Consider the following 23,956-nt stretch of genomic DNA (forward strand, 5'->3'; position numbering starts at 1 on the left):
ACCGCCTTCCAATGCTTGTCAAGTAACATTGCATGTAGTGACTAACCTTATTAACATTATAGGCAATATCAGGGCGTGTAAAGCAAATGTGTTGGAGAGTACCTGCTGTTTGTCGATAAAGAGTAATGTCAAGAAACGGATCTCCATCATAAGCCGTTAAAAGCGATGTAGTAACCATCGAAGTTGGTAACAGTGTGGCATAATTCAATTTGAGTTTATGCAAAAAATCTAGAACATGTATATATTTTTACTGAGAACTAGACTATCAGATGTGTGATGAACCTCCATGCCTAAAAAATAATTGAGTTTACCCAAATCCTTTAGCGAGAATCGCTCATGTAGAGCTTAGATGACGGAATCAACATCATGCAAGCTGCCACCTGTTACAATGATATTGTCAACATAAACTGCTAAATAAAGTTGACCAGCCTACTCCAAATCGTTAATGAATACTGAGGAATCAGCCTTGGAAGCTCGAAACCTGAGATACCCAACAAGAAACGAAGTCAGCTTCTCAAACTAAGCTCGTGGAGCTGGCTTGAGCCCATAGATGTACTTGTGTAGTCGACAGACCAGTGGAACACCACGCTCATCACATTGCTCAAAACCCGGAGGTTGATCCATATATACTTCTTCAGTAAGATCTCCCTTCAAGAAGGCATTATTAATATCAATTTGTCTGAGTTGCCAATTGTTGGTCAATGCCAAAGACACCAAGACACACATTGTAGGTTGCTTGATGACCGGACTAAATGTTTCTTTAAAATTAAAACCATTTGCGACGGGCTAACGACCCATTTGCATTTTTCTTTGTCTTAAAAATCCATTTGCAACCAACATTGGTTCTATTATTCGGAAGAGAAACCAAACTCCAAGTTCCATTGAAGATGAGTGCACAGGTTATGGCCCCTTGAGCCAGGGGTGCACCTACCACCATGCACAACACCAGCATACATGCAAATTAAATATTAGCTTTTTTTAGTGAAACAGGTTGCGAATGTCGTTCAATATATAAGAGGATTTAAACAAAAGTATGAGGTCAAAAAGATAGGCTTGAGCAAAAAAATAATCTCTCTTGAAATATGGGTCAAACTTAGATTTTAATATTCAAGGCTCTTGGTAAAAATATGTTTTCTACTTTTACAATTAATATGAATGTTTTTTAAAAAATAGGCTAAACTACACATGAGGTCATTTAGTAACTTTTTAAAATTGAGTTACCAAAGTATAAAATTTCCAATAGTTTAGAAACATTAAATGTAATTTAACCATAATTTTAAAGAAAATGTAATAATTAAATAAAAAAGAAACTTACCTTTAAAAACATTGTTTTTCACGCCATGCTTTCCTCTTTTACTTAAAAAAAAACATTTTCTTCTTTGTTTACTCTTAGCCATCTGAAAACCCTAAAAATGGCCAGACTCCCACATGAAATGACCAGTGATATACTATGTCGATTAAGTGTAAAAGATCTTCTACGCTTCAGGAGCGTTTCAAAGCCATGGTGCCGTACGATCGACGACCCATATTTCATCAAACTCCACCTCTCCCATTCGCTCAAAACCAATACCAATCTCTCTCTTATTCTCAGTCACGGGGAGGACAACTTCTTCTCCGTCAACTGCGGCCTGTTCGAAACTACCCAAAGACTCAACCACCCATTCGGTGAACAAAGAAAAACCCTTCAAATATTGGGTTCTTGCAATGGTTTGCTGGCTCTAGTAGACGACAGGGATAGAATATTTCTATGGAACCCTTCAACTAGAAAATTCCAGGTATTACCTTTCAGTGAAATAGGGTTCTCATCTCCATCTTCAACTTATTATGGATTTGGGTACGACCCCATTTCTGATGACTTCAAATTGATTCGAATGGTCCAATCACATGGAAACAATGATGAATATTTTCATTCGGAAGCTAAGGTTTACAGCTTGAGGAGCAACTGTTGGAGAAGGATTAAGGATGTCTGCTTTTATCATAAGTTCAGTCGAGAATTTGGGTTTTTGGCTAACAACGCTTTACATTGGATGGTTTTTAAAACTCCCCAATCGCGTAATCAAGAGCTTGTTGGTTTTGATCTGGGGAGCGAGGAATTCCGTTTCCTTGAATTGCCGGAATGTCGTTTAGATAAGGTTTTATGGTTTCACATAAACGCCGTGGGGGGTGACATTTGTTTGACTTCAACTTATAGGGAAACCGATAATGTTGTGGTTGATGTATGGATAATGAAGGAATATGGGGTTAAACAATCTTGGTTTAAGTTGATATCATGGAAGGAACCCCACTTTATGCCATGGTCTACAGTTGCATTACCTTTGGCTCTTGCAAAAGATGGTGGCAAAGTTTTATTCTTCATTGAATACAAGTGGTTTAATCGGGGCAGAAGGGTCGACAGTTTTGTGTGGTATGATTTGAGAAGCCAAGAGGTTGAGAATGTTGTGATTAGAGATATTCCAACTTCATTTGAAGTGAACTGGTATGTTGACAGCCTTGTCCCTCTTAACAGTAATGCTTAACAGTGAGATGCCCCCAGAGGTAAATTTTCTTTATTCAACTGCATTTTTTTTATGCTTATGGATTTGTACTTATATTTGTATGCTGCAATTTGAATTTCTAAATATTTTATTGGTTTTTATGCTATTAGGTAATGTTTAACTGGTTTCTCGATTCAATTGGTTTGAATTTATTTGTGAGTCAATTGGTCTAGTGTCTCTTTTTGAATCCTTATCCTAAAAAGTAATTTAATTTCTTTCATTTACGCAAATATGTGTTGCATTTCTCTTTGTATGTTGCTATATGAATTTCCATTGATATTGGGTTTTTCTATGTTGTTAGGGATGATTTTTTGTCCAAGAAGCTTCACTTGGTGTTATAATTAGAGAAAGGATATGAGTTAATTAAATGATAAACAAAGCTTGTTTCTAGATTACTTTAAATACAAGTATTTTTAATTTATATTTTTATGTATCGGAGACTCGTATCGTTATATTTATATTTGGATGTAGTTGTGATTAATTCCAATTAATGGAAGAATTGGTTTGGTTTGATTTGATAATATATTATTAGTTTTTATGTTATTAGAACCGAATTAATAGTCGAACCGGTCATGTCATCAATTCCAATTAACGGAACAATTGATTTGGTTTTACTTGAATTATTTTGATATTTATTCCTAATTGAAATTGTTTAGAATTCGGATAATTTATATATTGTTTTCATTTGAGTTGTGTGGTATGATATCTAATAAGCAAAAGGGTTGAATATGTTATGACCGGAGGTTTTCTCTGGTGTTTTGAAGTTATAAGTTAGTTTTTCAATTATTTTGTGATATATTTTTAATTATATTTAATTGCATTTTTGTTGTTGCTCATATTGATTTGCATTATATTTCTATGGTGCAATTTTTATTGGCAATGTTCTTAGAATTTAGTAGTCAAATTGGTCATACCATAAAAGAGATCATAAAAATCGGTTCAATTAATTTTCCGATTTAATTGGTTTGTATTTATTTGTGAGTCAATCGATCTAGTGTCTCTCCTTAAATAGATATCTTGGTTTGATTCGGTTCAAACAAACATATTGTTAAAGAAATTATACAAGTATTTTCACGTGATTAACTGATATGAGTATTTTCAATTTATGTATTTAGAGGACCACATCACTATATTGATATTTGGATATGCTAGACAAGCCTGTGCTAATCTAAACCTTAGAAATTAATTTAATTGCATTCTTTTATGTGCATTTCTCTCTGTATGTTGCGATATGAATTTCCATGTTGTTAGGGATGATTTTTCTAAAATAGAAGCATTTTTATATGATTTTCTCATTTCTATTATTTTTTATGAAATTTGTATCGTAATATATATAATTATAATTTAGAAAATTTATTGGAATAGATAAGTAATGACATAAAAAAATCAATCATTTTGTTTTAAAAATAGATGTCTTTATACATCCAACTATAGCATTGAAAATTTTTTTTTGAATGGAAGTTTTAAAGAAAACGTACTTCTACATCAAAAAAAATTCGTCCAAGAAGATTCACTTGGTGTTATAATTAGAGAAAGGATATGAGATAATTAAATGTTAAACGAAGTTTATTTCTCGATTAATTTACGAGTATCAGATACAAATATTTTCATTTGTTATTTTTATGTATTGGAGACTGGTATCAGTAATTAATGGAAGAATTGGTTTGGCTTGATTTCAATTAAAGTTTGTGTATGATGTTAATATTTATCCCTAATTGAAATTGTTTGGAATTTGGATAATTTGTATATTGCTTTCATTCGTCCCTGTTAATCTTAGGCATCATTTCTTGTTTTTCAATTATATTTATGTCTGGATATGTGTCGAAAGCACATGAATAATTGAAGTCATATAACTCTATTGTAATTATTTATAATTAATACATAAATTGATTTATTTAAATATTTTATTGAGTTGGTGTCACTTTTAATCGAGTCTCTGATTCAGTTATGTAATTAAAGAAATATCTCTTCTTTAAACTTATAATTAATATTACTATAATAACACTTTTCATGTTTTTACATCATCTTTAATTAAAAATACAAAAATCAAACTTATTAATAATTACCAAATTAAATTTGACAATGAATGTTTACCCATAACTTTAAAACACAGTTTATAAAAAATAAAAATTAAACTTTCCTTTAAAAACATTGTTTTTGCTTTTTCACTTTTACAAAAAAAACCTTTTCTTCTTAACTTAACCATCCAAAAACCCTAATAATGGCAACCCCTCGCACGATATGATCATTGAAGTACTACGTACTTTAAGAGTAAAAGATCTTTTGTTGAACACGTATTCAACAGTATTAAAATACAAATTTGTTATCATTATATATTGAAATACTACGTGGTTTATGTATTGTAGGATGATCATTATATTTATATTTGATTTTATAATTAAAAATCCAAAAATTGAACACGTGTTCAATAGTATTAAAATGCAAGTTTGTTACCACTTCTATATTCATTATTAAATAAATTAATATTGAACAGAAAATATTTTCTTTTGCCCATATCATGCGTGCCATAAAATCTAGTATACATTAAACAATCGATATAATTTGCTTCTAACTTTAAATCAATTTTTTATATAGAAAATACGATTTTTTATTTCATTAATCATACAAATTAGTAGAATAAAATATAATTATATAAATGAAAGGTATAAAAATTTAAGTTGGTTATGAAACAACATTATTAACTTAATAGTGACTCAAAATAACATTTTTGATAATGTTAGTTACGAAATTTAAAATTTATATAATTGAATCAGTAGTAATCGGTAGCTACTTAAGTGAATTTAAACTCGACTTGATAATTATTAAATCAAATTTGATTTAAAATTATTGTATGGCATTCTCTATTCGCATAGCTGGTACTAATAAAAAAACTCTCTTTCCAATAGTCGTAAGCCTTAACTCTTATACTTTAAAGGGTAAATTACACCAACAATCGCTCAATTTTGGGGTAGCTAACAAAGAAATCACATTGGTTTCATTTCAGTCACTTAACTTTAGAAAAATGACAAAACAATTATTTTTGTCGTTTTTCGTTACAGACGTAATAGCAAAGTGACATGGCAAATGATGACTTGCTTGGTGTCATTAACTGTCCAACTGGTCGGTTAGCACCAATTTAAACAACCCTATTAGCAGCAATTTAGGATTTATGCAGTCCTATCAACACCAATTCAATTTATGTTTTTATGTATTGAAGGATGATATCATTATATTTATTAATAGTTTGAAATTGTTCTTATTTCTATTTATAATTTATAAATAAAAAAGATTTATGATTATGATATAGGTGGCAATCATAAATGTAATACCAATTCGGGATTTTTTCTAAGCGGAGATTAGATACTTCATTTTATTGGTCCAACCATGCTGAAATTACATTGTCAAATGAATTAATTACCATCTCATGAACATAATTGTATGGACTAGTCGGACTAAACAAATTCAATATAATTTGGTTATAACTTTAAATAAATTTTATATATAGAAAATATGATTTTTGGATTTCATTAATAATACAAATTATGAGAATAAAATAATTATATAAATAAAATTATAAAATCCAAACACAAGTATTCACAAAAAAATTTCAAAATTTCATATATAAAATAACATTTTTTGATAATGTTAGTTACGGAATTTAAAGTTTATATAGTTGAATGACCAAAATAGAAATACACTAATAATTGGTGATTAATAGTAAAGGTGTCAATATTTATTATTATTGTACCAATTAAAAACAAGGTTAAATCATCATCTTTCGGTAGCGATTTAATGGAAAAAGACCAAAACAAAACTGACCGAAAATATTAATGATGAAATTGAAAGTTTTTGAAATTTGATAACTAAAACAAAAATACGCTAATAATTAAGACCCTTTTTATTTTTATAATAAATTGATATGTCTATTTACGATAAATATATAAATTGATTTGTTTAAGCATTTTACTGAGTTGATGTAACTCTTAATCGAATCACTAATTCGATTATGGAGTTAAAGAAATATCTCTTCTTTTAACTTATAATTAATATTATAACAATAGCACTTTTTATGTGTTTACATTTAATTAAAAACTCAAAAATCAAACACGTGTTCAATAATATTAAAATACATGTTTTTTTTCATGATATAAAAATATATTGAAATGAAAAGTTCGGTTAGGCTTGTGAGCATTTGAATTGATTAAGATGATTGAATTTAACTTAACCGGAATTGCTCAAGTTCAAGATTGCATTGATAATTATCAAACTAAATTTGAGTCTTTTTAGTCAAACAGGTTATATAAGAGGATTCAGATAAAAGTATGACGCTAAAAAATTGGCTCTATCAAAAAACAACTTCACTTGAAATATGGGTTGAATTTAGACTTTAACATTCAACGCGAGTTTGGTTGAACCTGTTTACAATTCGATTTAAATTATACTTGAGGTCACTAAACTATAGATAATTTTACGTTTAGTCACTTAACTTTAAAAAAATTATAAAATGGCCATTGAACTAACCGAAAGTTTTCATTTAAGTCTTTAAGATGATAAAATCATTGTTATATGGTCTTCTTTGTTCGCATAGCTTACACAAATCAAAAGCTATCATTCTTTGTCTCTTTTACAATTCATTTTATTTCATAATACAATTGTGAATGTTACAAATTGATGAACTAAGATCCAAATAGCTTTCTTCTTTGATCTCCGATACTGAAGTTAGATTGACTTGGATCTAAAATATGTTCTTCTAATTATCAAGGGGTACTAATCCACCGTATCTATCATTGAATTGTCGCTTGGAGCTCACTAACCAGACTTAAGAAAAAAGAACAGCATAATGATTTAACTAAAAACTTTCTAATACTTCAATGATCATTATGTAACTTCTGGAAGTTAAGTTACCAAAACGTGAACGTTCCAATAGCTTAATGACATTGTATGCAATTTACCCATAACTTTAAAACACATTTTTTAAATAAAAATGAATCTTACCTTTAAAAACATTGTTTTTCACCCCATGTTTTTCTCTACTCCTAAACCCCAACTATTATATTTTTAAAAAAGCTTTTCTTCTTTGCTTACACTAACCCATCCAAAAACCCTAACAATGGCGACCCTCTCGCATGATTTGAGCATTGAAATACTACGTGGTTTAAGTGTAAAAGACCTTCTACGCTTCAAGTGTGTTTCAAAGCTCTGGTGCTCTTCGATTGATGATCCATATTTCATCAAACTCCACCTCTCCGATTCCCTCAAAACCAATACCAATCACTCCCTTATTCTCCGTCGCTGGGGGTACGACTTCCTCTCCGTCAACTACGACTCACTCAAAACAACTCAAGTAATCAATCCCCCACTCACCAATAGTCCCATTAAAATATTGGGTTCTTGCAATGGTTTACTGGCTCTGATAGACGACAAGGATAGAATATTTCTGTGGAACCCTTCAACGAGAAAATCCCAGGTATTACCTTCCACTGAAATAGAATTTTCATCTACATTGATTAGCTCTGCCCCTTCAACTTATTATGGATTTGGGTACGAACCCATTTCTGATGACTACAAATTGGTTCGAATGGTCCAATCACATGGAAACAATGATGAATATTTCCATTCTGAAGCTAAGGTTTACAGCTTGAGGAGCAATTGTTGGAGAAGGATTAAGGATGTCTGCTTTTATCTTAAGTTCAATCGAAAATTCGGGTTTTTGGCTAACAATCGAAAATTCGGGTTTTTGGCTAATAACGCTTTACATTGGATGGTATTTAAAACTCCCCAATCGGATAATAGAAACCTTGTTGGTTTCAATCTAGGGAGCGAGGAATTCCATTTCCTTGAATTACCGGATTTTTGTTTAGATAAGCTTTTTTGGTTTGGCATAAAAGCGATGGGGGGTGACCTTTGTTTGACTGCAACTTATAGGGAAATCAATAATTTTGTGGTTGATGTATGGATAATGAAGGAATATGGGGTTAAGCAATCTTGGATTAAATCGATATCATGGAACTAACCCCACAATATTTCAGATACTCCGGTTGCAGCTCCTTTGGCTTTTTCAAAAAATGGCAACAAAGTTTTATTCAACATTGCATACAAGTGGTGTAATTTGCGCAAAAGGGGCGGCAAGTTTGTGTGGTATGATTTGGGAAGCCAAAGGGTTGAGAATGTTGGGTATAGACAGATTCCAACTTCATTTGATGTGGACTTGTTTGTTGACAGCCTTGTCCCTCTTAATAGTAATGCTCAACAATGAGATGCCCCCATAGGTCAATTTTCTTTATTTAATTGCATTTTTTTTATGCTCATATGGATTTGCATTTATATTTAAATTTTCAAACATGTTATTGGTTTTTACGTTATTAGGTAACGTTTTCATAATCGGGTTAGTAGTCGAATCGATTACGATTCAATAAAATAAATGATTAAAAAAATTATAAAAAATTGATATAATTGATTTTTCGATTCAATTGGTCTTAATTTATTTGTGAGTCAATCGATCTAATATCTCTTCTTAAATATCAGTAAGTTGATTGTGAGAAATGAGATGAAGTAACGTATTTGTATGATTTAGAGGACCACGGCACTTATATTTGGATAATTTAATTGCATTCATTTATGCAAATATGTATTGCATTTCTTTTTGTATGTTGCAATATGAATTTCCATTTATATTGGCTTTTTCTATGTTGTCGGGGATGATTTCTTCTAGAATAAAACTATTCTATGCGATTTTCCCATATCTGTTTATTCTTTATACAATTTATATCGTGGTATATATATAATTATAATTTATAAATTTTATAGGAATAGATATATAATGACATCCAAAAGACCAATCATTTTGTTTTAAAAATGGATGCCTTTGACATCAAACTATAGTACTGAATAAAAAATTTTTTGAACGACAGTTCCCAAAAAACATACTTCATAAAAAAAATTGTATTCATCAAAGAAGTTTCACTTGATGTTATAATTAGAGAAATGATATGAGGTAATTAAATGTTAAACGAAGTTTGTTTCTCGATTACTTTACAAGTATGGTATCATTATTTTTATGGATTGGAGGATGGTATCATTATATTTATATTTGGTGTTATAATTAAAAATCCAAAAATTGAACACGTGTTCAATAGTATTAGAATATAAGTTTGTTATCACTTAGTATTAAAATCATTATTGTATGGCCTTCTCCATTCGCTTAGCTTGCACCAATCAAAAGCTCTTATGCTCTGTCTCTTCTCCAGTTCATTTTATTTCATGACACATATTTGCGATCCAACATCCAAACCGATTTCTTCTTTGATTTTCGACACTGACCGTTAAATTGACTTAGATCTAAAGTATGTTCTTCTAATCATCAAGGGGTACTAATCCACCATATCGACCATTAAATTGTCATTTGGAGCTCGCTAGCCATGGTTAAGAAAAAAAGAACAATCTAGTGACTTAAATAAAACCTTTATAATAATTCAATAACGTTTTTGTAACTTTTTGAAGTTGAGTTACCAAAACATAATCTTTCCAATAGTTTAGTGACATTAAATATAGTTTACCCATAATTTTAGAATTTTAAAAAATGTAATAATTAAATAAAAAATTACCTTTAAAAATATTGTTTTTTGCTCCATGCTTTTCTCTACTCCTAAGCCCTAACTATTATACTTTAAAAAACCTTTTCTTCTTTGTGGCCATCCAAAAACCCAAACAATGACGACCCTCTCGCATGAACTGACCATTGATATTGTACATGGTTTAAGTATAAGAGACCTTCTACGCTTTAAGTGCATTTAAAAGCTCTGATGCTCTTTGATCGCCGATCCATGTTTCATCAAACTTCACTGTTTAGAATTCGGTAAGCCCAACACACCCACTACAAAGGACCTATGACCTATAACTAATGTTACACCAACTCTCTAAAGTTGATAAACCTTTTATTTTCTAACTTCTTAATGCATTATAATACTCAAACGGCAAAGCCAACTATATATCATTTATGCAGTAGAGCCGACTATACATAAAAGTTAACCCAAGTGCACTAAGTGCTTAGACCCCTAAGGCTTAACCGAGAATAATTACCAGAAAAAAGAACATTTTTTTATTAATACACTTACAGGAAACTTAGTGGACAATACAGCAGGTTATTCACTTCTCTTTTATGGATGGTTTTTGCGGCTACAACCAAATAAAGATGCATCTTGAAGACATGAAAAAGACCACATTCGTAACTATGTGGGGAACATCTTGCTATAAAGTGATGTCATTCGGATTGAAAAAAACGGGAGCGACGTATCAAAGAGACATGGTAACCCTATTTCATAATGTGATGCACAAGGAAATCGAGGTTTATGTTGATGATATGATCCCAAAATCCTGAATAGAAGAAGAACATATATAGGTCCTGAGGAAATTGTTTTTGAGATTGAGAAAATTCCAACTGAAGCTCAATCTAGCAAAATGTACCTTCGGGGCTAGGTCAGAAAAATTGCTAGGATTCATAGTTAGGGAGAAGAGAATCGAGATTGACCTGGACAAGTCAAGGCTATACAGGAGTTGCCTCCGTCGCACACTCAAAAAAAGGTCCAGGGTTTCTTAGGGAGATTAAATTACATCACTCGGTTTATTTCAGAACTAATCGAGAAATGCGACCCCATATTCTGTCTCCTTAAGAAACATAATCCATGTGTATGGGATGAGGAATGTTAGAAAACCTTTGATAAGGTCAAACATTACCTATCTTATACCCCAATGCTGATGCCACCTAGTCCAGATAAGCAGCAAATACTGTATTTGGTACTATTTGAGAATTCTATAGGATGCATACTTAGCCAACGCCATGAGCCAGGAAGGAAAGAAAGAACAATATATTACCTCAGTAAGAAATTCACTAAATGTGAGACAAGATACTCACCGATTAAAAAGTTGTGTTATGTTTTAATCTGGACAACTCGATGACTGAAACAATACATGTTGTACTATACAACTTGGCTCATCTAAAAAATAGACCCTCTAAAGTACATGATGGAGTCGACTGCTCTGAATGGATGAATGACCCGATGGCAAATTCTACTTTCTGAATTTGATATAGTCTATGTGAACCAAAAGGTAGTTAAAGCGATGGCAAATTCTACTTTCTGAATTTGATATAGTCTATGTGAACCAAAAGGTAGTTAAAGAAAGTGCAATAGTAGATTTTCTAGCCAGTAGAGCTCTAGAAAATTACGAGCCTTTGAACTTTGATTTCTCGAATGAAGATCTGATGTATGTTGCGACTACTGAAGAGGGTGCTTAATAAAAACGTCATTGGAAACTAAATTTTGATGGGGCTTCAAATGATGTGGGTAATGAAATCAGGGCAGTTCTAGTATCCCTAAATGGAGATTATTATCTCTTTACTAGTAAATTGGATTTTAATTGCATAAAAAATATGGTAGAATATGAAACACATATCATGGGCATCCATGCAGCCATAGAACGCAAGATCAAAGTAGTAGAGGTATATGGGGATTCTGCACTAGTGATCTATCAACTCAAAGGTGAATAGGAGAGAAGAGATCCCAAGTTGATCGAGCATTGAAGGGTGGTCCTGGAGTTAATTAAAGAGTTTGATGACATCACCTTCTTCTACCTTCCGCGATATGAAAATCAGATGGCTGATGCCCTAGCTACTTTAAGTTTCATGGTCAAAATAAACAAACAAGAGGGTGTAAAACATATCCAGATGAGTATTTATGAGGCTCTGGCTCATTGTTACAACATCAAAGAATAGGAAAAAGATTATCACCCTTGGTACCATGATATATTGCGATATGTAAAGAATCGTGAATACCCTAATCAGGGGATTGAGAATGATAAAAGGACGCTAAGGAGACTGGCCAATAACTATGTCTTAAATGGGGAGATCCTATATAAAAGAAGAAAGGATCAGGTACTACTAAGATGTATGGACGCTGTTGAAGCCAAGAAAATCTTAGAAGAGGTCCATGAGGGTATTTGCGGAACACATGCTAATGGTTTTACAATGGCCAGGCAAATCATAAGATTCAGATATTATTGGTCCACCATAGAAGAGGATTGTATCAATTATGCCAAGAGATGTCATAAGTGTCAAATTTATGGAAACAAAATTCATGTGTCTCATTCTCCTCTCCATGTTATGATTTCTCTATGGCCTTTCAATATGTAGGGCATGGATGTCATTGGGCCGATATTGCCAAAAAATTTCAATAAGCATCGATTTATCTTTGTAGTCATTGATTACTTCACTAAGTGGGTAGAGGCCACTTCTTACGCCAATGTCAAGAAGTCGACAGTCAGCAAATTCTTGAAGAAAAAATCATATGTCAGTATGAGAGGCCAGAAAAGATTATATCTGACAATGCATTGAACTTGAACAATAGCACGATAGCGGAGGTCTGTAGTTAATTCAATATCAAACACCACAACTCGTCACCATATTGCCAAAAAATAAATGGTGCGGTGGAGGTATCCAATAAGAACATTAAGAAGATCGTGGGGAAAATGACTGAGAGTTATAAAGATTGGCATGGGAAGTTACCATTTGCTCTCTATGCTTATCAAATGTTTGTCAGGACCTCCACCGAGTTATAAAGACAGTTTTTCCCATTAAAGCCGAGATTTCTTCTCTCCGAGTTTTGTCAGAGTTAAAGTTAGATGAAGCAGAATAGATCCAATCTCGATATGATCAGTTGAACTTGATTGAAGAGAAGAGGTTGAAAACCATCTATCATGGTCAAATGTACCAAAAATGAATGATGCGAGCTTATGAAAAAAAATGTTTGCCCTAGAGAATTCCATGAGGGAGACCTAGTATTGAAAAATATCCTTCCCATATAAAAAGGCTTTAGACGAAAATGGATGCCGAACTGGGAAGGACTTTATGTGGTAAAGAAGGTCTTTTCTAGAGGAGCGCTAATTTTGATCGAGATGGACGAAAAAAACCTACCTAACCCTGTGAATTCAGGCTCAGTTAAGAAATACTTTACCTAAAAAAATGGAGAGGCCAAGGTGAAAAATCCCCAAAGGGCACCTTGAGCCCAAAGAGGTTTTGAGTTGAAAACCCAAGAAAGGGCAGCTCAAATTTGGATTGAAGATTGAACATATAGTAGTCTTGTCCTCTTAGAAATAACAATGAGGAGAAACTTTACATCTTGGGGCATCAACAAAGTACTCTAGATCTTCTAGACATATATCAAGCTAAAAATGGTTCTCAAGAAGTTTTGTGCAGGGAAGCTCATTCTGCAATATTTGAGGCACCTACTTTCATCTTACTCATTTTGTATTTTAGCAACGTTTGCTATCTTTGATTAATCTATTCATATTGAGCTCTGCTCCCAATAAATTTCAATCTTGTCCATTGTTACGATCTTTTTCAAGCATTTTCATTGAAATATCGATTAATGGACAAATAATATTCAAGTAAAATGATTTATGCATATTGCTCTGATAGGTTTTATAAATAGTACAAGGATCTGAAAAAGAACCACTGGTTAGAACTAACCAAATCTAAAGGTGGAAAATATCTGGGAACGAATAGTCTAAGTTGTTATTATTTTTTCGAGTTCTCTATAAAAAAAACCAGCTGAACGAGAAGGCAGGATAATGCGTAATGTCAACCTAAGCATTAAAAAGGAATCATTCTTGAAAAATGACATTTTGTATTCATGCAAACATTATTCATACACATCTAGTTAGGATCATATGATTCATTCGGATCATAGCATCCTAATCGCTTGCCATAAATATAGGCCCATGAAATAGATTCTACAGGTCATGTTCCTCAAAGAACGGTGTAATAGATAAGTGAAACCACAAATTCTCTACCCCTGAAGTTGCAATGGAAAAAGATTGAAGTTACAAAACTTATCTCCTTGAAGTTGCAGTGGAGTAGATTAAAGCCTCAAATCTTATCTTCCTGAAGTTGCAGTGGAATAGATTGAAGATAGCAAATCTTATCTCTCTGAAATTGCAGTAGAGCAAATTAAAGCTACAAATCTTATTTCCCTAAAGTTGCAGTGGAACATATTAAAGCTACAAATTACAAATCTTATCTCCCTGAAGTTGCAGTGGAGCAGATTGAAACATAAGTCCTATACCTCTGAATTTGTAGTTGGTCAGATTAAATCCACCATAGCAAGTCTTATCTCCCTGAAGTTACAGTGGAATAGACTAAAGCTACAAGCTACAAATCTTATCTCCCTGAAGTTGCAATGGAGCAAATTAAAGCTACAAGTCTAATCTCCCTGAAGTTATAGTGGAGTAGATTGAAGCAACAAATCATATACCTTTAAAGTTGCAGTGGGTTAGAATGAAGCTACTTGAAAAAGAAGAGCATCAAAGAGGTCGATTTTCGGCGAGACCAAACAAAATTGATCCTAAAAGTCTGTGATCCATTCTCGTTATACGACAACGAGCAAAGAGGGGCAGCTGTGAAAGCCCAATTTTGCTCGAGCCCAAACCAAACAAAAAAAACCAAAAATAAAATAAATAAAACAAAATATTAAAGCCCACAGTCCAAATTACAATAATAGCCCATTTATAAAAAAACAACAGGCCCAAATTACAAGCCCGAATTTAAAAACCCTAAGACCCAATTAAAGCCCACAACACTTAAACAGAAATAGAAACACTAAATCCCTAGCCTGCTGCCGCCGCTCCTTCCCACGTCAGCGACGCATCAACTCCTCTGCCACCGTCAACCACGCTGCAAGAAAAAAGAAGAAAAAAGCACGCAAAGAACAGTAATAAGAACACTAAAGAAACTGTGTAACTTTCGGCTATAAAAAAGCCTAAAAAAATAGATTGTAAGGTTTTTTCTTGGAAATAAAAAAAGAGAACAAAGAATAAAAAAAACAAACTACCACGATTTTTTTTCTTTTATGCAAAGGTATCCCTTTTTTTTCATAGATATTTATTTATTTTTTATTATAAATATATAAAAAATACGAAACGTTTTACCTTTTTTTTGCCGTCGTCGGAGCTTTCTTCGGGCCTGGAAGACTGCCAAACCCTTAGGGTGAGCCCAAATCCTCATCGAAAATGGTCAGAAATCGAAAGGTTCTTTTTCACGAAATCTGGCCACCGGGAATGGCGGTCACCATCGTCGCTGACCGGTAGCCGCGGCGATCCATGACGGTGCTGATGGCCAGATTTTGGGCAGTGGCCAGAAAGAAAACATGGAAAGAAACTTTTTTTTTTAAGAAATAGATGCAAAAATGATTTTTGAAACTTTTTTTTTTTTACTTTTATAGCCCATCAAAACGGCGTTGTTTTGGGCTTATTGCCTAGAACCAAAATGGTGTCATTTTCAATTGACCCGAAGACCAACCCGACCCTTTCTAAGGATTCGCGTGTTTTCGTAGCAATGGTTTATTTGTGACCTTGGTCCTTTCGCTTTTTACCATTTTTTTAATTTGGTCCTAAGTCTTCTTTCTATTTTTTAGATTGCACCGTTAATTTCAAAGCTTTTTCAATTTGGTCCTCAGACCGTTGACCCCTCGGGGAAGGACACGTGTCCAGGAACTTTGGGATAATTTCCTATTTAGTCCCTGTTTATTCTAGCGCGTTTCATTTTGGTCCCCTATTCTTTTTTTATTTTTTTATAATTTAGGCCCCTAAATTCCATTTAAATTACAATTTAGTCCTTTTTATAGTTATTCATTTATTTTATTATAATTTAGGCTCTAAATTTCATTTTAATTTCGATTTAATCCTTTATTCATTTAATTTCAACCTTTTATAGATTTTTATAGTTATATTATTATGTTATGTTTTATTTATTTATTTATTCATTCATTTATTTAATTCTTCATTTTTTTTGTGTATTTAAAATTTGTATTGTTATTTATTACTTTATTTGCACATTTTATTATTATTGTTTATTTTTCCTTTATTATTTAATTAATAATAAAATAACAATTATTAGAATTATTGCCATTGTTATTAATATTATTTGGTGTTTTATTATTATAATTATATTATTATATCATTCCTTTATTTATTATTTATTATTTATTATTTATTATTTTAGTATTCTACCCACATAGTTACTTCACATTATTTCATCATCATTGTATCATACACTATGTTTAAACATATTTGTCTGTTTTTCATACGGTGCCTGAATAAACTAAATATATTTACCATTTTAAGTGTTACATTTTTTTTACTCGATGCATAAAAAGGAAGTTTTTAAAATTAAGGTAATGTTCCATATTTGGAGATTCAAAAAGTCGTGCCCTAACTTACGGGGTTTGACTTTCTCTTTGAACCTACATAACCGAACATTCCTTTTAAAATTAAAACGCATGAGATTTAAATAGTAATTAAAATAAAGAGCAACCTTATTTTCGAGGAATCGAGATGTCGTGTCCTAAGTTACGAGATGTGACCTTTTGTTAACTTGAGAAAAGAGGGCCTTTTACATACGTTTTGATTTATTCAAGTGATTTTAATTAAAAATAACATTATGCAAAGTGGGATCACATTTTAAATTCTCTTCAATTTTTTTAATTTTCGGTACTAAGATATCGAGTAATCAATTAGGTACCAATTTCAGACGTAACGATGGTGCTAATCCTTTCTCATGCATAACCAACTCCCAAACCCATTTTTTGGATTTCGTAGACCAAAAATCATTGTTTTAGTAAATCAAGCCTTTTTACGAGGTGATCCGATCACACCTCATAAAAAAAGATTGGTGGCGACCTCATCTTCGTTTTCAAAATATAAGTCGATTTCAAAAAAGGTTTCGACATACACAATATAATTACAATATGACACACACTTCTCTCTTGGATCATTACAAGAATGAAAGCTCCTACCACTATTTATAGAGTTTAGTGGCCGTTGGATTGTTGACACATGTCAACATCCTTATCATTAATTTTACAAATATCTAATAACTAGAATGTTCATGTATAATATCTAGTTCTAGATAATATCCTATTTCTTTATTTTATATTCTAGAATATTCCAAATAAACTATCTCTTAAAAGATAAGTTTGACTTTTATCTAGAAGTTGTATTGGCTTTCAGCATTCCCCTTCAATGCAAACTTCTTTCCACAAATGATTTGCAGATCATACCGAGTACTTCTCTGAACTTCTCAAACTTTGGTCTATTCAGACTCTTCATGAATATGTTAGCAACTTGCTCATCTGTATTTGTTGGAACCATCTTGATCTCCCTTTCAAGGACTTTCTCACGAATATAATGATAGAGCACTTCTATATATTTTGTCCTTGCATGAAAGATGGGATTCCTTACTAGACGTATGGTTGATAAATTATCGTAGAGAAGCCTTAATTGATAGTTTGTTAGCCGATGAAGATCTTCCATCAGTTGTTTCAACCAAGTACTCTTTTGTGTCGCTGATGCCGCCGATCGATATTCCAGTTCGGTGCTTGATAATAACACTGTTGGTTGTCTCTTACTGTACCACAATATTGCTCTTGATCCAAGGCTGAAGATGTACCCGGTTGTCAATATTCACGTATCATAATCTTCAGCATAGTCGATGTCACAATATCCAACCACCAGACATTCTTTTGTTTTCTTGTATAAAATACCAAAATTAATGGTGCTTTTAACATACCTCAGGATATGTCGCACTGCAACGAGATGAGGCTTCTTAGGATTGCTCATGCGTCGACTAGCCACTCCAACTGCGTAAGTTATGTCTAGTCAATTTAGAGTGAGATAGGTAAAACTTTTAACTAGTTGTCGATACATGGTTACATATTTTAAATGTTTTCCTTCATCCGCTCGTAGTTTTATGCTGGGATCCATGGGAGTGGAGATCGGCTTACAGCCAAGCATCCTATACCTCTATAGAAAATCCTTTGCATATTTCTGTTGGCCCAAGAATAATCCTTCCTTCGTGTGTTCTACTTCAAGTCCAAGAAATTGTTTGAGTTCTTCTAGTTCTTTCATATGAAATCTAGTTCTTCCATTGTATCGATTATTGAACTGTCGCTTGGAGCTTGCTAGCTAGACTTAAAAAACAAAGAATAGTCTTGTGACTTACATAAAAACTTTCTAATAATTAAAATTGAGTTACCAAAGCGTAAATATTTCAATATTTTAGTGACATTAAATGTAATTTAACCATAATTTTAAAACACATTTTTTAAAACATTGTTTTTCACGCCTTGCTTTCTCTTATAGTTCAAAAAACCTTTTCTTCTTTGCTTACACTTACCCATCCAAAAACCCTAACAATGGGGAGAATCCCACATGAAACAACCATTGATATACTATGTCGATTAAGTGTAAAGGATCTTCTACGCTTCAAATGCGTTTCAAAGCCATGGTGCTCTTCGATCGAGGACCCATATTTCATCAAGTTCCACCTCTCCCATTCCCTCAAAACCAATACCAATCACTCTCTTATCCTCCGTCACCGGGAGTACCACTTCTTCTCCGTCAACTGCGACTCACTCGAAACAACCCAAATACTCAACCACCCATTCGGTGAACCAAAAAGAACCATTCAAATATTGGGTTCTTGCAATGGTTTACTGGCTCTAGTAAACGACGACGATAGCATACTTCTGTGGAACCCTTCAACGAGAGAATCCCAGGTATTACCTTCCAATGAAATAGAGTTCGTATCTCCACCTCCAGGGATTTGGTTGTACGTTTCACAGCGTTCACCTCCATCGGGTTACATAGCCCGTTCAACTTACTATGGATTTGGGTACGATCCCATTTCTGATGACTACAAATTGGTTCGAATGATCCAATCATATGGACTCCATGATGAAAATGTTCATTCTGAAGCTAAGGTTTACAGCTTGAGGAGCAATCGTTGGAGAAGGATTAAGGATTTCTGCTTTTATCTTAACTTCAGTCGAGAAATTGGGATTTTGGCTAACAACGCTTTACATTGGATGGTTTTTAGAACTCCTGAACCGCTTAATAAAGAGCTTGTTGGTTTTGATCTGGGGAGCGAGGAATTCCGTTTCCTTGAATTGCCGGATTGTTATTTAGATGAGGCTTTTTTTTTTGACATAAAAGCCATGGGGGGTGACATTTGTTTGACTGCAACTTTTAGGGATTTCATTAATGTTGATGTATGGATAATGAAGGACTATGGGGTTAAAGAATCATGGATTAAACTGATATCATACTACGAACCCGAATCTATTCCAGCTTCTCCATTTCCAGTACCTTTGGCTTTTTCAAAAAATGGTGACAAAGTTTTACTCTTCATTGCATACAAGTGGTGTCATTCGGCCACCAGGACCGACAAATTTGTGTGGTATGATCTGGAAAGCCAAAGGGTTGAGAAAGTTGAGATTAGAGGCCCTCCAGCATCATTTGATGTGGACTTGTATGTTGATAGCCTTGTCCCTCTTAATACTAATGATCTAATGTTCTACAATGAGATGCCCGAGGTAAATTTTCTTTATTTAACTGGATTTGCATTTATAATAGTAAGGTGCAATTTGGATTTTCAAATATATTATCGGATTTTACTTTATTAGGCAATGCTTTCGGAATGAGTTATCTCTCAAATCCATAGTACTATCAATTCAATAAAACAAGTAGTTAAAAAAATCATAAAAAATCGATTTAGCTGATTTCTCAATTCAATTGATCTGTATATGTTTGTGAGTCAATCAATTTAGTGTCTCTCCTTGAATCGATACCTTGAACATTAATTTAATTGCTTTCATTTATGCAAATATTTGTTGCATATCTCTTTGTATGCTGCAATATGAATTTTAATTTATACTGGGTTTTTCTATGTTGTTAGGATTGATTTTTTGTCCAAGATGCTTCACTTGGTGTTATAATTAGAGAAAGGATATGAGGTAATTAAATGTTAAATAAAGTTATAATTAGAGAAAGGATATGAGGTAATTAAATGTTAAATAAAGTTTGTTTCTCAATTACTTTACGAGTATCAGATAAAGCATTTTCAATTTATATTTTTATGTATTAGAGATTGGTATCATTATATTTATATTATTGGTTTTTGCGTTATTAGGTAATGTCTTTAGACCCGAGTTAACAATCGAACTAGTCAGACCATCAATTCAATAAAATAAAAAAAATTGATTTAATTGGTTTTTTTTAATCAATTGATCTTAATTTGCTTGTGAGTCAATCGGTTTAGTGTTTCTCTCCGAATCAATACACTAGAAATTAATTTAATTGCATTCATTTATGCAAATATGTATTGCATTTCTTTTTGTATGTTGCAATATGGATTTCAATTTATATTGGATTCTTTTATGTTATTAGGGATGATTTCTTGTCCAAGGAACTTTACTTGATTACTTTATGAGTATCAGATATAAAAATTTTCGACTTATATTTTTATGTATTGGAGGATGGTATATTTATATTTATATTTATATTTATATATGATTGTAAATAATTCCAAAATTGGTTTGATGTACATGACATTTTTCTAACAGCATCCTCTGGTTTTATCTAAGTAGATACATGCAGGAAATATATATATATATATATTGAATTCAATGAATATAATTAGTTCATTGATAATTGAAAGGAATAAATATCAAAATAATACATGAATTTTGGTTCAATGTGCAATTATATACATAAATTTTGATTTTGAGTAATTTTTTATTTGTTCAATTCTGACAAATTATTAACACAATTGTTGAGATTGAATCATTTTATGTTTGTATATTGCACACAAAAATATTTATATTTATCCCATATAAAAATAAATTGATGTATTTCTTTCTTTAAATGTGCTGGACTGAACCAAAATTGAAGTTTCATATATATATTTGAACTATATTCAAAGTTTCGTGTGTATAAATGCACCAAATTAAAGTTCAAGTATCAAATTGCATATTGAATCAAAGTTCATGTATAATTTTGATATTTATCCCTAATTGAAGTTGTTTGGAATTTGGATAATTTGTATATTGTTTTCACTTGAGTTGTGTGATATGATATCTAATAAGCAAAAGGGTTGAATATGTTATGATTGGAGGATTTCTATGGTGTTTTAAAGTGGAAAGGTTGGTTGAGACCCTCTTAATCCTAGGCATAATTTCTTGTTAACATAAGTTTGCTTTTCAATTATTATTTATGTTTAGATATATGTCGAAAGCACATGAATAATTAAAGTTATGTAATTCTGTTGTAATTATTTATAATCAATACATAAATTGATTTATTTAAACATTTTATTGAGTTGGTGTCACTCTTAATTGAGTCACTAACTCAAATTAAAAAAATATCTCATGTTTTTGCATAATCTCTAATTGAAAATCCAAAAATCGAACTTGTGTTCAATAGTATTACAATACATGTTTTTTCATGATTTGATGTGGACTTGCATGTTGGGAGCCTTATCCCTCTTAATAGTAATGATCAACAATTAGATGCCCCGATAGGTAAATTTTTTTTGCATTTCTTTTATGCTCATATGGATTTGCATTTATATTTGTACGGTGGAATTTGAATTTTCAAATATATTATTGGTTTTTATGCTGTTAAGCAATGTTTTTAGAATCGAATTAGTAGTTAAATCAGTCATATCACTAGTTCGATAAAATAAATAGTTGAAAAACTCATAAAAAAATCAATTCAATTGGTCTGTACTTGTTTGTCGGTTCATCAGTCTAATGTCTCTCCTTGAATCGATACCTTGATACAGTTCGGTTCAAATAATCATGTTGTTAAAGATGATTTCACGTCCAAGGTGCTTCACTTTGTGCTATAATTAGAGAAATGATATGCGTTAATTAAATGTTGAATGAAACCTATTTCTCGACCATTTGATATGAGTATTTTCAATTTATATTTTTTTTGTATATATTCAGAGGAATATTAATTGCATTTTTTATGCTCATATGGATTTTCATTTATATTTCTACTGTGCTTTAATTAGTTTTTCGATTCAATGGGTCTCTATTTGTTTGTGGGTTAATGGGTTTGTTGTTAGGGATAAGTTCTTGTCCAAGACGCTTCACCTGATACTATAATTAGAGAAATGATATGAAGTAATTAAATGTTGAACGGAATTTGTTTATGGTACATTCAATTTCTATTTTTCGTATGTAATTAGAAGAATATTTATATATGGATATGCTAGAGAAGCACATGCTAATCCTAAATCCTAGAAATTAATTTAACTACATTCATTTATGCAAATATGTGTTTCATTTCTCTTTGTACGTTACAGTATGAATTTCCATTTATATCGAGTTTTTCTATGTTGTTAGGGATGGTTTCTTCTAAAATAGAAGCATTTTATATGATTTTCTCATTTTTTATGCAATTTGTATCGTAGTTACCTTGTGCTGTCCAAAAACTATTTTAGTAGAAACATTTTCTTTCTCATGGTTCTTTTGCACTAACTTTCATCTAATCGCATACATTTATTATACTTTTAGTTAATGTAGAAATTAATCACTTATATTTATATGTTGATAACATATTAATTTCTTTACCTTAATACTTGTCATAATTATAAATCATATTCACTCACTCGCTTGAAAATTTGGCGCCTCTTCATGTCATACTTCATCAAATACATTCTATCTCTAATGTATAAACTAAAATATACACATTACACTTTCCATTCACAATATATTTAACTCAACAAATTGAAATACAAGTAAGGTTAATTTGAAAGCTTATCTTTTTTGACAAGAAATTCTTCTCTTTTGCTTCCCTTTCCAACTATTTTTCTTCACTTCCATCTACTAGTTTCTTGCTTCTAAATTGATGAACATACTCTCTAAGATCTTTACTTTCATTTTCCTTTTTGATGCTCATAGAAATTCTCATGATGAAATTGAATAATCAAGGACCAAATTGTAAATGAAGAAAATATTTTTCCCTCCATATGTCATTCATTTTGGGGAGACAAGGATGAAGAAAATTCTTCATCTTTCCTCCCTTTTACAATAACATTTTTTTGTTAAAATATTATCAAAACATCATGATTACAATCCAATGGCCCATATTTTATACTTCAAGATAAATAAATCTAATGGCCATCATTCATCAATCCAATGGCATTTTGGTAATTTTCTCAAAATTATTTATTTATTATTTTATTAAATGACTATTTTGCCCCTGGTCAAATTTCATATATTCATTTATGTCCTTTTCACTTTTGATTATTTTCACTTTCAGTCCTTCAACTTTTTCAATTTACACTTTAACCTCTCAACTTTTGAATACTCACACTTTGACCCCATCAATTTTTATTTTTTCACAACTTAGTCAATACCTCAAATTTATCTCACAATATAATACTATACATTTTATATTATTTTATATTTTATTCATTTATTTTTGGACATTCTCCATTATCCAATACCTCCCTCTACTAACATTGATGTACTTTATTTCATTACTCAATAATTCAACTATACACTTTTTGAATATAACACTTTACA

At 31.8% G+C, this 23,956-nt stretch overlaps 3 protein-coding genes across 3 annotated transcripts; all 3 read left to right on the forward strand.

The window, feature by feature from the left end:
* The first annotated feature begins 1,377 nt into the window (after positions 1-1,377).
* Positions 1,378-3,239, forward strand: LOC107926165 (F-box protein CPR1). The gene is made up of 2 exons (XM_041099449.1): positions 1,378-2,535; positions 2,836-3,239. Exon 1 carries the CDS (start codon positions 1,413-1,415, stop codon positions 2,514-2,516), a length of 1,104 nt encoding a protein of 367 aa, XP_040955383.1. The 5' UTR covers positions 1,378-1,412; the 3' UTR covers positions 2,517-2,535; positions 2,836-3,239.
* Positions 3,240-7,575: 4,336 nt separating this feature from the next.
* On the forward strand, positions 7,576-8,912 carry LOC121220176 (F-box protein CPR1). The gene has a single exon (XM_041099450.1). It carries the CDS (start codon positions 7,645-7,647, stop codon positions 8,545-8,547), a length of 903 nt encoding a protein of 300 aa, XP_040955384.1. The 5' UTR covers positions 7,576-7,644; the 3' UTR covers positions 8,548-8,912.
* A 9,837-nt stretch (positions 8,913-18,749) lies between these two features.
* LOC121220177 (F-box protein CPR1) lies at positions 18,750-20,620 on the forward strand. The gene is made up of 2 exons (XM_041099451.1): positions 18,750-19,954; positions 20,317-20,620. The coding sequence occupies exons 1-2, from the start codon at positions 18,776-18,778 to the stop codon at positions 20,320-20,322; spliced, it is 1,185 nt and encodes a 394-aa protein (XP_040955385.1). The 5' UTR covers positions 18,750-18,775; the 3' UTR covers positions 20,323-20,620.
* The last annotated feature ends 3,336 nt before the right edge of the window (positions 20,621-23,956 follow it).

The sequence above is a fragment of the Gossypium hirsutum genome, chromosome D08, assembly GCF_007990345.1.
Source record: "Gossypium hirsutum isolate 1008001.06 chromosome D08, Gossypium_hirsutum_v2.1, whole genome shotgun sequence".
Lineage (NCBI taxonomy): Eukaryota > Viridiplantae > Streptophyta > Magnoliopsida > Malvales > Malvaceae > Gossypium > Gossypium hirsutum.

Excerpts from the sequence above, each read along its gene's own strand:
- LOC121220177 (XM_041099451.1), top strand. The coding sequence starts at position 18,776 with ATGGGGAGAATCCCACATGAAACAACCATTGATATACTATGTCGATTA.
- LOC107926165 (XM_041099449.1), top strand. The coding sequence starts at position 1,413 with ATGGCCAGACTCCCACATGAAATGACCAGTGATATACTATGTCGATTA.
- LOC121220176 (XM_041099450.1), top strand. The coding sequence starts at position 7,645 with ATGGCGACCCTCTCGCATGATTTGAGCATTGAAATACTACGTGGTTTA.